Genomic DNA, 16,366 nt, shown 5'->3' with positions numbered 1-16,366 from the left:
TCTGGAAGGTTGCTAATTCAAATCCTGCTACTGGCAGAAGGGATCCTACTCCGTTGGGCCCGTAACCTAAAAATTGCTCCCAGGGTGCTGTACAATGGCTGACCCTAAGTTTTGACCTCCAATGGTCATATGAAAAGACAGTTCCCCTCTGTGATCAATAAAGTATATCAAAAATTACCTGTTGTCGTCATCTGGATGTCCTCAAGTGGCGATACTCTGACAATGCTGACATGGCCTGTCAAGTAGTCTTTGCTAGTTCAGCCTTTAACTCGACACTTTACAACCCGACTCCTGTCTTGAACCACTTAAGAACACAATGCATTCCTGCTCTTTACCACCTCACCTTCTGCCACAACTACTGTGAATGCTCTACATCATTTTTGATTTTTTGTTGTCTTAGCATTTATTTTTACCACTTGTGTTACTGCATATACTTTACCGTGTGCTTATGAAAGGTCAGATAATATTTTCCTTCATAGAGTTTGAACCTCTGCCTTTGGGTCCATTGAATTTGGCTGACTGGTGACTCCATATAGGTCCAATGTTAGTATACCCCATGCTAGACTAATGTCCCATCCAGGGGATTTTCCATCATTGCCGCTAACTTCATCTCCACCTGACCCTGACCAGAACAAGCAGAAAACTGTTAAAATCTTCCAAATAGTATGCTTCGCAGTGAATGCTATCACAGTATTTTTAAATGCCCTCCCGCCCTCCCCGCTACTGAGATCCAAATAACATGTCGTATTTTAAAAGGACACAGTTTGAATGTTAAACAGTTGATGAGATTAGGGTAAAAGACAGCACTGAGAGGGAAGAACAAAGGGACATCATAAATTAAGGCCACGCCACTGAGAAGCAGGGACTGATTAGAGCTGAAGGAGGACATGACGTGCCTGGATCTGGTTGTTTGTCTCTAGTGGCTTGCGCACTTTTGTTGTGTTGTTCTGTGCAGATCTGGAAGGTCAGGTTATGCCGAGTACAGGGTTGTGCAGAGGGACAAGTGTTTTACTAAATTCCCTGAGGAGTTTTCATGCCTTTGAATCAGTGCAATGGTGAGCACACACTCACGGCTGCTTCTTTCTTTTAATTGAGATGTAAACCCCCCTCGCACCACAACCCCCTGATGTGGCTCGCTGGAAGTGTGTTACCTGTTTGGTTTTGTAAGAAGGTTCCCTTCGTGTCTTAGCAGAGGATGAGTGCAGAGTCACACCATTGTATTTGGGTCTCCAAACTGATTGTTGCATTGCAGCCATTCACGTCCAAGGATTTCACCCCTATGGTTCAAATTATTTCATTGTGCTGCACGAAAAGAGCTTGATTACTGCACTTTGTCATTTTGTTGACCTAAACTTCAGTGCATTGTGTTCCTTCTGAAAGGTTTGTGTGGTGAGCAACATCATGATAATGCTATAAGAATGTGGTCTTGTAGCTTAAGGGTCTCAGTCTGGCACTCTCCATATTTTGACTGCATGTTTTCCCTTTGTTGGTGGGTGGGCTTCTTTCACGTACTTTAATTTATTTGTTTACATGTGCAGCTTTTATTTTACATGGGGTACACCCTACCTCAAATACCTTTTATCTCGTAGCCCCCTCTAATTGCCTTATTCTTGCAAACACACACCCTCATGGTTCAGAAAAGGTAAAGAAGAGACCAGAATACTCAAAAATGACCTGACAAAAAACAGTCGTTAAGGCAGATGAAGGCACCATGTCATCAGAAGAAGAGTCTACAACAAAATCACGGACAGTGTTCTTGTCTATGGCTGAGTAGTTGGATGGAAGACCACCTCGGAAAACCTTGTGTTGCTGCCTGAAGAGGTGTTGGTGAGGCCAGCAGGGGGGCCTTACTCTGTGGTCTGAATGTGGATCCCAATGCTGCAGTGCAGTGACGGGGACACTCAGCTATAAAAATGGCACCGTCCTTTGGATGAGAAGTAAGTGAGATCCCGACTCTCTGTGGTCATTAAAGATCCCTGGGTGTCATTTGTAAAGTGCAGGGTCTATCCCAGTGTCCAGGCTATTTTGCCCTCCATGGCCTAGTCATTCTGGCCACCAAATCATCCCCTGTCACTGATTGGCTATCTCTATCACCACCTAACAGCTAATGTGTGATGAGAATACTGGCACAAGAATTATTATTACTGGCTCTTCAGCTCTGTGCAGATGACTTAGCTTTATAAAGCTAAAAATATAAACCTTGCCCAAGTAAACAGACAAATTTCGTATCTAATTTGTCTGCCTAATAATAATAATAATAATGGCATATGTTTTATATTGAACAGTTAATCACAGAAGCGGGTCCCCCCTTCTCTGGTGGTGTTGCTAGCCCATTTCCCCACACCATTGCACACCCTTCTGACCTCCTCCACTAGGATTCTTTCTCATTGATCTCGTCCTTACCACTGGATTTTTCTCTGCCTCACTGGTTTGTTGTGTGCCACCCTTTTTTTAATGAAAGGAGTAGTCATGTGGTTATGCTTAATATATGAAACGTGTGCCATGTTCCTGGCTGTAGAGGTCGGGAAGTCACCATGCGGTCATTAAAACCACAGGCAGATATTTCAAACTCCCTGCTTGCCTAGCCTTCCAGTGGTATACCCCACTGTACCAGAACAGTACAACGACTTAGGGCCGGTTTATACTTCACGCTCAGAATGCTTACGCACATGCATCATGGCTGACCACGCATTCCCAGCATTCTTTTGACACATCTCCTGAGCATGTTGTCTGAAATTAATGTGAAGTGTGTGTGATCTGTAGTACCAGCAAAAATATGGGTGGCGTGTGTATTAGGTTTTGGTACAGCATTGCTGTTTCCTATCAACATCTGACAACGGGTTTGCAGCTCCCACAGGATCAATGTGTGCACTTTGATGTTTGATGAATGGTTCGATGCGGTGAAGCCAATCATCAAACTTAAATGCTGACATGCAAAAGTCTTCATGGTGCTTTTCTTCATTCATTTCTTGCATAGGCAATACAAGCGTTGCATATTCCCCATCGTAATAAGAAGACACATTTAAAGGTCTCACATACCATTTTCCGTGTTACTGTTGCCATCTCTTTTTTTTGGCACCTTCGCAACAGCATCAGAATTCAAAGAATTTTTAGTTTGTTAACATCTGTTTTATCTTGGTAGAGTAATATATATATATCGCTCTATTTTCCCTATTTGTATTATTAATATGTAGCCTTAGAATGCCTAATCTCACAGACTTACCACTGTATATAACTTCTCCCCACCTTTCCTTCTATATCTATAACCTCAGGCAATTAGATGTAGTAAAAAGACAAGCAGGAGTTAAGTTACACATAAAATAATGTATTACTGATAATATTCATAAATAATAACAAAATGCAAAGTACATTTGAATATTGGCAACCATACAACCTGATAAAATGGTGATGTGTAATTCAGGTGGCACACAGACTTGCAGTTACTTAAAATGTCTCTAGTTAAGGCATCATTGGTGGTCAGCTTTCTTCAGAACAGGCCTCAAGCCTGTCTCAATATGTCTGCTGAGCTGTGCTTTTCATTGTGCTATTCTTGTCAGTTTATAGTGTGATGGTCTTCATCAGTTGTTAACATCATTACAGGTTAGCAAGAGAGAGAGAGAATGTGGTTGAGCAAGCAAATTTATAGGTTTTCTGTCCAACCCCTACAGCCAATAGGACATCATGGTACTTAAAGGCCTTCGAGACAAACCAATTCCAAACAGCCATACCTCAGACCAATGGGGGAAATAGTACATCTTAACACCTAAAACCCCTAGAGATCATATGTTAAACTAACCTGGCTTTGTGTGGGGGATGAGAGAAATACTCAGACTGGTTTAAGACACATCCCCCAAATTCTGTCGTAAAATTACAAAGAGACTTATTCGTAAACGGGGTTGGGGGCAAACACGAATGCCTCTCACCAAAGTAACACTAAATTACATTGCTTTGCCTAAATTACAAATAAAGACGTACAAAACATTTATCAAGTTATATGCAAAATCTTACATCACAACATCTTTCTTCCCTCAACTCACAGCACAGTGAAACTGGATGTTTTTTTCTCATTGTGATGATTTCTCATACTGCCACCTGGTGGAATCTTCCAGATTTACATAAAGTACGCAAGTATAGCCAGTACACTGCTTGCATAGCAGCACCATCCTCAAGCTCACACGTCGCGTAGCGTTAAGTATATCCACGGCTGGTCCTGTGGAGCATCTGATATGCACAATAAAACATGCTGGTGTTGGGTGGATCTCACTAGATCTAGTATTTTATACATAACACTGCAGTCAATGAAGGGTCCCTTGTGGTTGAGACACCCACTCCAACCTTGATCAGCTGGCTGTTTGGACAGTCGCAGCTTGACTATTGCTCTCTGACACATATTTCACTGTAATTAACCACATGTTCTGTCGACATGAAGGCCTATGTTTGTATATTGTACTGTTTGCCCTTGCAATTTTGCAAAATTCTCCATGCTGAGAGTGCACATTGTGAACTTTGATGCATAACTGCGTCCATCCATTTACTGAAACTGCTTATTCCTTTACATGTTCATGGGGCATCAATCATTCAGTAGGTATATTTAGTGCTGGCTAGGTGCTTTGGTAGAAGAAACATAAATCCACTGTAGGGCCCAGTCACACCCATACCCACAAGTATCACCGGTCACCCTAACCTGCTTGTCTTTGGGATGTAAGAAGAAAAGAGTGCCCGGACCATGACTGTGCAGACACAAGCAGAACGTGCAAACTCCGCACTGAGAGTAAGCAGAGCAGCACTCTACCCCTTAACCCTAGAGCAGTGATGCAGCATTGCTAACCGCTGTGCTGCCTAATTACGTTTAATTCAGGGTGGCTTTCTATTTGTAAGTTAGGAAGTTTGTAGAAATATACAAATATTTTATCCATCCTTCTATACTTCCATTATTGAACTTGTTTAGTTCAGTTCATGGTTGTTGGGGCTGGACCTTCGTGACGGTTCGGACTGGCTCCAGCTGCCACAACGTCCTTGAATAACATAACTGAGATGAGCCAGGGCAAACGAGGACAAGGATACGCAAAACAAATGGTGCAAATATGCTTTTTGCTTTTATTTAAAAACAGTTAAATGGTTTCAAAAGCCCAACCTGCAAAAGTTCAATGCTTCCAATAAATAGGTCAATAAGTATTCCATAATAAAAACAAGTGCTGCCATAAAGGTTAAAGTTAAATAAGTAAACAAATCCAAAACAGGTTAAATGCCAGGTTACCTTGGGACCTTTTATTAAAATCCATTATGAGCCCTGGTGCTTCATTCTAAAACCCCATCCCTTCTGCTCACCCCTTTGGATTCTTCTCTGCCCACAGAGATGCCCACCGACAAGTGCAGTCAACCTTTTCATGTGCTTGAACCACAGCCACCTCATCCGGTCACTGCTGGGGTACCCCAAGCTTGACGGGTGTCCCTCGCCGTCATCCCTCAGTGCCTGCAGGGTCCCACGAGCCCTGCTCCATCTCCAATCCAACCCTCAGCAGTTGGTTGCTCCTGCACCCTGCCCTTTGACTGCCAGCAACTTGCTCCTTTTAGGGTCTCTTCCCGACCGCTTGCCTCTATACATTTACTTCTGCTCTCTCGATCCTGAATCCTTTCCTCTTCCTCTTCTTAACCTCTGTTTGTTTCTTTCATTGTCCTTTTTTCCTATTCAGTCTTTCTCCTTATACCCCCTGTCACACACACGCGCTTAGGAAGCAGCCAACAAGTCCTAAGGTGAGAGTTATTTCGTGAGATTGAGGGTTGGTTACGTGCACAGATGTCTGCCTCTCTTTGTCTACAGAAATAAAGAAGAAAAACCATAATACACCTACCTTACTTCCACTCTCTCAAAATGGCCACCATCCCATACAACGGAACATCTGTGACATCACTTCTGGCACTTTCAGCCCTTCTCAATGACGTCACCTCCGGCCCTTCCCGATGACGTCTCTTCCATTTTTGTCACTTTCTCCCGCCATGTTTTTTCATTTGTCTATATAAACACCATTTACCTGAATATCTGTGTCAAACGTGATCAGTTTTTGATTTATTTTGACCATTTTCTTCATCTTTGTCTCTCGGACAATATATGGGGTCATTCCCCAACTCTTTTTGAGTATTATTTTCTGCTTAATTTCTCCACATACAGTATGTCTCCCATATATGTGACATTCTAATTGCCTTCAAGCTGCAGAGTGCCAGTGTGGAGCAGTTGACTATGCAATCAGCTCTGCACCCCACCACTCACCCGGTGGCCGCCCAATTCCTCAGCTGCACAAACACCCACAGAGCATGAACAAACTGTTTTTTAAAAACTTGTACCACTATGAACCTCTCCCATCACAGGCCTAACCTGGCAGCATCAAGCACAAGGCAGGTAGCATCCCTGGGCACGGAACTATAACATATGTTGAATATGACATAGCAATTGATAAAAACTCCATAACATCTTACTGAAAACAAAACTTCATTTAGTATATGAAGGCAAAACATTATTACATACAAACATGTTTAAGGGCATTTTGTTTTTGTAAATTAGGTTCTTAATTCTCCTAATAGTTAACACATAACATAACCGTGTCAGACCCACTGAAGCCAGTTCTGGGTTGTGGAGTGCTTCTTTGTTGCTTCAGGTATAAGCAGGAACTAACCCCTGTATTTGGTACCTTGTGTCCATCGCAGGGTCTACAGACGTCCCCACCCTCCCTCACACAGGGCCAGTTTAGTCTCCAAATCTACCATTCACCTAACCTGGGTGTGCGCTAGTGGTGTGGTGAGTGCTGCTGGTTTCTCCCTGTGTTTTTGTGCCACTCCTGGTCTTTGTTTGCATGGAGGTAGCATATTCTTCCCAGTCCCTCCATGGGTTTTTCTTTGGGCGCTCTTGAGATTTTCTAGCCACATCCCCAAACAATGTGAAGATTAGGATACTCTTAGCTGGCTTCTATGTGAGTCGGTGTGAGTTTGTGTGTGTGCCCTCAAATAGACTGATGCCCTGTCCAGGGCTGTTTCTAGATTTTCACCCAGTGCTGCCAGGATAGGCTCCTGTTTCCCATGACACTGGAACAGGTTTAAAAATGTATGTACGTGTATACGTAATTAACTTAGCTTGCATGTGTTGGGGATTTTTTTTTTAACATGAAATGTTAAAACACCTGCAGTGGGCTGGCGCCCCGCCTGGAGTTTGTTTTCTGCCTTGCGCCCAATGTTGGCTGGGATTGGCTCCAGCAGACTCCTGTGACACTGTAGTTAGGATATAGCGGGTTGGATAATGGATGTTAAAACACCAACAAGAGTGGAAGCCTGTCTAGATTTAGCATTTTGTATAGAATTAAGGAAGTGGATGTGATTAAACAATTAGGATCTAGAGGTCATAATGAAATACATTTGATGGTGATTTGGCAGAGTGCCTATCCACCTTAATAAAAGAATAAAGGTCTGTGTGTCTGTCTATGTGTCTGTCCAGCTGCCGTATCTCTGTCATTCCAAAAGATAGCACGTGATAAGCATCTTTGAAAATAAAATGCATTGCATTTGTCATTCCAACAGATGGCACATCAAAAACACTTGCACTGCTTTTACGAATCCCATTCAATATGGTCTTTAACAGAGAAATAACGCACTGTGTGGTGCACTGCAAATGTTTTAGCTGAGGTCTACGTTGGTTACTTTGATTTGAACCCGTCTTAGTCGGGTAGCACAGCTTGTTCAAAAACCTGTTTACCTTTAATTTCAGCAGATGCAGCGAAGTCAAATTGGGATAAACATTTAAGTATGGAGTCCGTCGACAAGCAATGGAGCAGATTAGCTGCAAGACTGAACCAATATCTCATACTTCTTAAATGTTGTCAACTGTACAGCTTTGTAGTTTATTGTCGATTCTTATGACTCTTTGTGTAAGGAAGTGCTTCCTAGCTTCCAACTTGAGCTCAAAAGAAGTGCAATGCCTGAAAAAAACTTATCAGGAAAGCCTGCTCCATCACAGGGACACACTGGAAGTTCATGTGTCAAAATCATCCCCTCAAGGAGGTGCCCTCTTGGAGCATTTTTAGCCATTGGCTCATTCTACCACAGTGTGCTAAGAAGGAACTCTCGGGGTCTTTTCTGCCTGTTAGGCAATTTAATTCTTCATTCCAACATACTCTTAACTTAATTTTGAAATATCTGCATAGGATGCTGTACATCTATCTATCTATCTATCTATCTATCTATCTATCTATCTATCTATCTATCTATCTATCTATCTATCTATCTATCTATCTATCGATTGAATACCTTTATTATAAGGGGGAGTCAAGCTAAAGTTCGAAAATGGAATTTATTAGAAAATGGAATGAACCTTAACAAAACTGATAATGTCATTTCTCAATGTAGTCTCCACACTTCTCAATGCACTTGGAAAGTGCCAGGATTCCAGCAGAATAAAAGGTTTTGTCTTGTCCTCACACCCACTCATGCACCCGAGTTATTGTCGAACACTACGTACAGAGGGGTACTACAGTCACTAGTGCAAGGTACTTGCTGGGGACAAATGTGATGCCTGCTATTCGATCCAAGCGGTGGGGACTGCTGTCTCAAGGAGTCCTTTTTGCTGCAAGACAATGACACACACTGCTAAGAAGGCTTGTCTGGAGAAACTGAAGTTTGAGGTATTGCAACATCCTCCTTATTCGTCAGATTTGGCACAATGTGATTTCCACTTTTTTGGACCACTAAAAAAACATCTGGGTGGATGTTGATTCAAGTCAGATGATGATGCAAAGAAATTGGTGCACGAGTGGGTGCCATGACAAGACAAAATCTTTTATTCATCTGGAATCCATGCACTGCCAGGCAGGGGGCACAAGTGCATTGAGAAGGGTGGAGACTACATTGAGAAATGACATGAGCAGTTTTGTTAAGGTTCATTCCATTTTCTAATAAATTCTATTTTCGAACTTTAGCTTGACTCTCCCTCATATTTGCCTTGTGAGCCTGTATGCTTGTATTTTTATGTTTCTGTTGCCGTATGCATCTGAATTTACCCAAGGAGTGGTGACGTAGTGCTCAAACATGCCCGTAATAATTGTCACTGTACTCTGTCACTGTACACGTGACAGCCCCAAAACTACTACCATTATTATTTAATTGTAAGAATTCTACTGAATCAATGTTTTTGATGCCTTTGAGAACTACAAAGGCCTGGATTCGGTCTCCATGCTACCTTCTCTGCTCAAGACGCAAAAGGCTTAATTCTCTGAGTAGGACTCCCAGTTCGCACTTAGTTGCTCTCTTTTGCTCAGCTGCTAGAGCTGCCATGTCTTTTTCTGTAGCATGATGACTAGAAATGCAAGCAATACTGAGCATAATGTCTCTTAACTGATATTCAACACTTTCATAGTTTCATATTTTTTATTATTTTAATTGTTTCTGCATATTGCCCAGATGATTAGAATTTGTGTCAATGTACGTAAATCCCTAAATCCTTTCAGTGGTTGTGTTCTGTAGGTCACTGTTTCCCAACTTGTATTTCATTTTGCTAGCATGGAACACTTTTAACTTATCTCCATTAAAAAAAAGTCTTCAAAGTCCATCCATCCATCCTCTTCCACTTATCCAAGGTCGGGTCGCGGGGGTAGCAGCTTGAGCAAAGAGGCCCAGACTTCCCTCTCCCCGGCCACTTCTTCCATCTCTTCCAAGAGAATCCCAAGGCATTCCCAGGCCAGCCGGGAGACATAGTCCCTCCAGCCTGTCCTCGGTCTTCCCCGGGGCCTCCTCCCGGTTGGACGTGCCTGGAACACCTCACCAGGGAGGCGTCCAGGAGGTATCCTGATCAGATGCCCGAGCCACCTCATCTGACTCCTCTCAAAAAATGAATGAGTCTTCAAAGTTTACACATTAAACATCAAATGTTCCAAGGTTTGCTGGAATAATCAAAGTGGCGAAGTGCTCCATCAGAAGTGCATCAAATGAAGATAGTTTGGATAGATGGTTTTGGCCTTCCATGCATAAGGCAAAGGAAGGTGGTGAAGGGCACTGTATCCTTATATTTTTTCATAGTCAATATTTCTAACTGCAAAATAAATATATAGATATCTAGGATATGCTCCAGGCCTCCATGAGCTGAAACAAGGACTAAGCCACTTCAGAAGATGAATGGCGTTGGACAGAGATGCATGTAAGTCAGATAAGCTGCATTTCAAAGTCAGTTCATTTTGTGCAGCTGCCCTGAATTGTTTCTGGTAAAATGTGCTAAGGAATTCAAATGTGAAATGCTGACATTTGATTTGTTGCTTGCTGTTTGGCAGCCCACTTGTATTACAAAGTAACCATCTGGACAGTCATGAGAAGTGTCTGGACTTTTGTCTAATTCACATGAAATGAGTGACAAGCTTAAAGTTTGCTTGAGAATCATAATGACGAGACCATTGATGTGTTACTTGCATGCTCAAAACTTTTTTTGCCATCCTCGACCATTTATCTCTTAAGCAACTAGACGCACTCAGCAAGGATCATGGAGTCACAGTGCATCACACACAGCTCTATAGAACAGTGAAATACAGACAGACGAATTAATGGATGCATTAGGAATGTATGCGATAAAGCAGGACAAAGTAGCAAAGGTTTCTTTTGAAAGCGTGCAGTCTTGTGTTTTAATGGGTGCTAACCACTCTGATGTTGTCCTTGCTTTCCCCTGCAGTGTTTGGAGCGCGCCATGAAGTTCTCCTTTGATGAGTTCCACCTCTGGTACCAGCTGGCACTTTCATTAATAGCCTGTGGAAAGGTGAGGTTATGTGTCTCACATCTGCCTCATTTTTTATTTATGTGATCATTTTTACGTGAACATTTTCCCAAGGTCACTTTCAGTGCTAGTCTAGTATTTAAATGCCATTTTGCTTCTATTAGGACGTTGGAGTGGCTTCCTGCATTTCTTGCTCTCTCTTCCTTTTATTGCATAGACGCTACCACTGCTCTTTTTTTCAATCCATCCCATTACCAAAATGCCAATTAGATTACAAGGAATAGTAATCGATAGCTGTTACAATCAAAGATGCTCTAATCAAATTGATTTTTTGATTGCTATGCAATAGCTAAACCCTGCCATGTTGACGGAGGCATGGCTGGTGCGTATCTTGAACATCTGCATTTGAAGCAAACCTGAATGCTGTAAAAACATGTTTTTAGAAATGCATTGTTTAGCAAACTGTAAGCTGACATCCTTGTGTAGTCTTTGACCTTTGTCCAGATGAGTCACAGACGCCTGCAAGGTTTTCAAGGCTTGGAGTCATTTTAGATGTTCATAGGAAAAAAAATGGCAAGATGTCAGAATGAATGGCTGTCACTAAACAAATCTTAAAAAGTGAAATATTTGTGTAAATAATATGCAGGTTTGAGGATACATGTATGTATGTGGCAATACAGTAGCATGGTGGTGAGCACTACTCCAGAATCCTTGGCTCAAATCCTGTACTTGTGTGGAGTTTTTGCGTGCCCCCATAGTGATGTGGGTTTACTTCTGGTCAATCTGGTCACTTAACATCCCATACCCCCCCAAGGACACGTGTCTTTGCTTAGCTGTATATGTGTATGTGTGTGTGTGTGTGTGTGTGTGTGTGTGTGTGTGTGTGTGTGAGTAGTCTATCCATGGTTAGTTCTTACACTTTGCTCAGTGTTGCTGCTATGGTCTCCAGCTTCTTGAGACCCTGAACTGGAGAAAATAGGTTGGAGAACGTTATGTGAAAATACTCAGGTAAACAGAGGCAATTATTACCCTTTTAAATTAGGAAATAAATTAATACACAAACATTCAAAAATGGTTACATTAGGATAGCCCTTTAGTCTTGCTGATTTCTGGGTACATCTACTAGTGTGTGTGTCTTGTGGTGAAGCACAATGGGAGTATTACGAGAGGCCAGTGAGACTTCTCCAGGCCACCAGGTGGCAGCAGGGGATATAAAGAGAAGACAGCCTGGAACTTGACATGGTAGAGTGGAATTCTTGCATGCCAACAGGTATATTATACGGGACACATTGGATCCTTCTACAAAAAATTAGGGCAGGTCAACCAGAATAGCCGTAAGCCAACAGGCGGTAAAAGGAAGTGTGAGATCCTGGTGCCCAACAAGCAGAACAGGTAGTTTGGACGGCCATACAAGGGTACATGAGAAATCTGGGAAGCCTAGAGCTGTTATTGATTCACATCAACCCCAAAAGTATGATTTTTCCCTTTCTTGAACCCAGTTATGGTGCAGGTTGTATATTGATGCTAGAGCTGAGAAGTGAATTTGATTGAAGAGTCACTGGCACCCCACCATGGACCGTCACCTTGATGTGGTGGAGGTGTTTGTGTGCCTTTGGGTTGCTTTCTGCTCCTGGTAATGTCTCACTTGGCAAACAGGTTTGGACTGAAAGGTCATACAAAGAATGGTTCACAACTACCCTAATGATGGTACAGATTAAAGAACAGCATATCCTCGGTGGGATACAGTTACTGGCTACCACTCCTAGAGCCAGGCCTAGTGGTTGGGCAACCCACATAACTCAGCTGGGTTCAGCCCAAAATGGTCATGTGCAGCCATCTTGTGGACTCGTCAACTGCAAGACGAAAGGTGAGGGGTCAAATGCGATGCCAGTTTGGTGACAGGCATAGGCGGGAAAGGGTTAGATGGGCTAGACCCTGGCAATAGAGAAAGAATTGCTTTAGGAACTTGAAACATTACCTCTCTGAGAGGGAAGGAGAAAGGAAGATGGTGTGGAAGGTGAAAGTAAGCTAGCAATAGTTGTTATCACCTCCACACATAGCATGAGTTCTGGAACCAAACCTTTTGATAGAGGGTGAGTTATCATCTACTCTGGAATTCAGATGTGTGAAAGATACTGTGGGATGAGAATGGCATCTATTTGGGAGAGCATCAAAGTAGGTCTGTGCTGCTATGGATTAAGAGGAGCCAGGTGAGGTGGATTGGGCATGTCATAAAGATGACCTCGGGTGGCTCCCCTTAGAGCTGCTTCAGGCACATCCCACTGGGCAGAGATCCTGTGACAGACTCAGGATATGCTAGTGGAATTTTATTCCTTGGCTGGCTTGGGAACACCTCAGAATTCCCCTGGAAGAGCTGTAATATGTACCTGGAGAGAGGGAAGTCTGGGCAGGCCTCCTTGACCTGCTGCCACTGCAAACTTTACCAGGAAATGCAGTTTCAGAAAATGAGATGAGATGTGGCTCAAGAGCAGAAGAGAACAGGCTAAGTTTATAAGGGAGAAAGAACAAAGTCTGTTTGGAAGTGTACATACAGCCGTAACAGTAAAACAACCTGTCTAATACCAAGGCATAGACTCCATAGGACCTCTGAAGGCTTTCTGTGGTATCTGGCACCAAGACTTTAGTAGCAGATCCTTTAAGTCCTGTAAGTTGCATGGTGGGGCATCCATGGATCAGACTTTGGAGGCCAAGTCAACACCCTGAACTGTTGCTCATGTTCCTCAAACTATTCTTGGATAATTTTTACATTGTGACTGGGTGCATTATCCTGCTGAAAGAGGCCACAGCCATCTGGGAATACTGTTGCCATGAATGGGTGTATGTTGTCTGCAACAATCTTTATATAGGTGGTACTTGACAAAGTACCATCCATATGAATGCCTGGAACCAAGGTTTCCCAGTAGGGTATTGCCCAGGCACTGGCTTGCCTTTCATCTCATTGTCCATTTTACTGCCGTCTCTTCCCCAGGGTAAACAACACATACCACCCAGCCGTCCACATGGTCTAAAGCAAAACGATATTCATCACATCAGGCTACCTTCTTCCATTGATGTATGGTCCAGTTCTGACTCGCACTCTGACTGGTCTATGGCTATGCAGAAAGCTGTGTTGCACTGTGTGTTCTGACACCTTTCTTTGATCAGAATCAGAATCAGAGTCAATTTATTGGTAGCATGTGAAACACACCAGAACTGACCAACTGAAGACAACACAATTTCACCCCAACATTAACCTGACACTGTGCAAACCACTATGCAAATGCAACAATTTCTTGAACAAAATAATTACAAACTTCAATAGTTAACTCAAATAAATAGAAAAACAATACCAAATAATGTAGATATCAAAAAGTATAAGTTGAGCAAGTACAAATAGACAAATAGCACAGTTACTAGTTATATGTTGCAAAAACAGATAGGTGTAACCCTATGTAAGTTTATTTTGGATCTGAATAATTTGAGGAAAGAAGCTGTGGAGATGACAGGGAGTTCAGTTACCAATAGACCTGCACCTCCTCTGTGGTGGTAACAGATTGTTGCTGGGGAGGTTGGAGTCCGCTGCAATCTTTCCTGCTCTCTGTTTCGCTCTGGTGATGAACATATCCTTTAATGTTTGGAGACAACAGCCAATGACTTTCTCAGCTGAACAAATCACCCGTTGCAACCGAGTCTTAGAAAGCGAGGAGGCAGAAGGAAACCAAACGGTGATCGAGGAGGTCACAGTACTCTTGTGATGGCTGAGTAAAAATGTAACAATATACACCTTGATATGCCAAGCTTCTTAAACTGGTGAAGGAAGTACAATCTCTGCCTGGCTTTCTTGATGATGAGGTGATGTGTTTGTCCCGTTTTATTGTATTACTGAAAGTAGTCAACAGGAATTTAAACGACTCATGGCCAGCATTTTATGCTATGGTAGCTCTTCTGTGAAAGCGGCCCAGATTGGCTAGCCTTTACTGCCCATGCACATCAGTGAGCCTTGAGCACCCTTGACCCTGTCGCCTCTTCACTGGTTATCAGTCAATCAATCAATCAACATTTATTTATATAGCACATATTCATACAAAAAAATATAGCTCAAAGTGCTTTACAAAATGAATAGAAAAATAGAAGACACAATAAAAAATAAACATAAGTCAACATTAATTAACATAGAATAAGTAAAGTCCGATGGCCAGAGTGGACAGAAAAAACAAAAAAAAAACCTCCAAAGGCTGGAGAAAAAAAATAAAATCTGTAGGGGTTCCAGACCACGAGACCACCCAGTCCCCTCTGGGCAATCTACCTAACATTAGTCAAACAGTCCTCTTTGTATTTAGGGTTCTCATGGAAGGACCTGATGATGATGGTCACGTAGACTTCTGGCTTTCAGTCCATCAATGCTGGAGCATCATGATGCTTTGAGTAGGTGGTGGTGGCGCAGGCCGCCACCACAAAGAAACTGGAAAAAGAAACAGAAGAGAGAGTTGGGGTCAGTACGGATTTTAGAGCCACTATGAATAGTTATTATGATGAATTGAACATACAGAGTATCAGTATTAAGTTAAAGTGAAGTTAGGAGAAAGCCATGTTAAAGTAATGTGTTTTCAGCAGTTTTTTAAAGTGCTCTACTGTATTAGCCTGGCGAATTCCTATTGTCAGGCTATTCCAGATCCTTCTTCTATCCTTCCTTGGAGCACTTTTGGTAGGCACTGACCATTAATAATAAAAAATAATTCTTTACATTTATATAGCGCTTTTCTCACTACTCAAAGCGCTCAGCAATTGCAGGTTAAGGGCCTTCCTCAAGGGCCTAACAGAGCAGAGTCCCCTTTTTTTGGGATTTATGGGATTCGAACCGGCAACCAAACATGATCTGCCCACTTAATCTGCTTCCAACACATCACCTTCACTGGTGACTGTTTACTTGCTGCCTAATATATCTCGCCCTGGACAGGTGCCATTGTAATGAGACCATCAATGTTGTTAACTTTAACTGTTGGAGGTTTTCATGTTGTATATCAGTTGTAGAAGGTGCAAGAATAACAGAACAGGCGAAAGACTAGCTTTGAAATGCCCAGAGAGATTGTAGGGTTTTATTTATATCTGTTTTCTTTGACACTTTGCATTTTCTTTGTGCGTATTCCTTTCTTGTCATGTCATTTACTAATCCACTTAATCCAGACCAGGGTTGCAGAGGGCATGATGGAGCCTATCCCAGCTAGCATAGGTCGTGAGGCAGAAGCAAACCCTGCAAAAGGCATCTGTCCATCTCAGGGCAAACACACACACACACATCAAATACACACTAATGCCAATTTAGTGTCACCAATTCACCTAAGCTGCGTGACTTTGGATTGTGGGAGGAAACTCGAGCACTGAAGCAAACTAACACTGACGTAGGGAGAACGTGCAGCCTCCTCGCAGGGAGGACATAGACACTGGTCTCCTTACTGTGAGGCACTAGCATTACCACTAAGCCACCGCACCCTTCTTTCTTTTTTGTTCTGTTAAATACGTAATATTAAATACATATTTGAATAATTGAATGCCTTCTAGTTTGAAGCAGCCCTGGACATTGATGTCAATAACAGCAGTTGAAAAAAAAGGAAAAGGTTGGATGGTGGA

The 16,366-nt window shown here is 42.5% G+C and overlaps 1 protein-coding gene across 2 annotated transcripts in view; it reads left to right on the top strand.

Moving 5' to 3' along the window:
• The window catches only part of ttc7a (tetratricopeptide repeat domain 7A), a 450,183-nt gene that overhangs the window by 127,543 nt on the left and 306,274 nt on the right, over positions 1-16,366 (top strand). Inside the window, exon 10 of one of the 2 annotated variants that reach the window (XM_039737924.1) lies at positions 10,697-10,780. The exons of the other annotated variant lie outside the window; for it this stretch is intronic. Coding sequence (XP_039593858.1) covers positions 10,697-10,780 — 84 coding nt within the window. The remainder of the gene's footprint in view (positions 1-10,696; positions 10,781-16,366) is intronic. 2 annotated transcript variants of the gene reach the window in all.

This window comes from Polypterus senegalus, chromosome 16, assembly GCF_016835505.1.
Source record: "Polypterus senegalus isolate Bchr_013 chromosome 16, ASM1683550v1, whole genome shotgun sequence".
Lineage (NCBI taxonomy): Eukaryota > Metazoa > Chordata > Cladistia > Polypteriformes > Polypteridae > Polypterus > Polypterus senegalus.
This window is presented reverse-complemented; position numbering and strand designations above follow the sequence as displayed.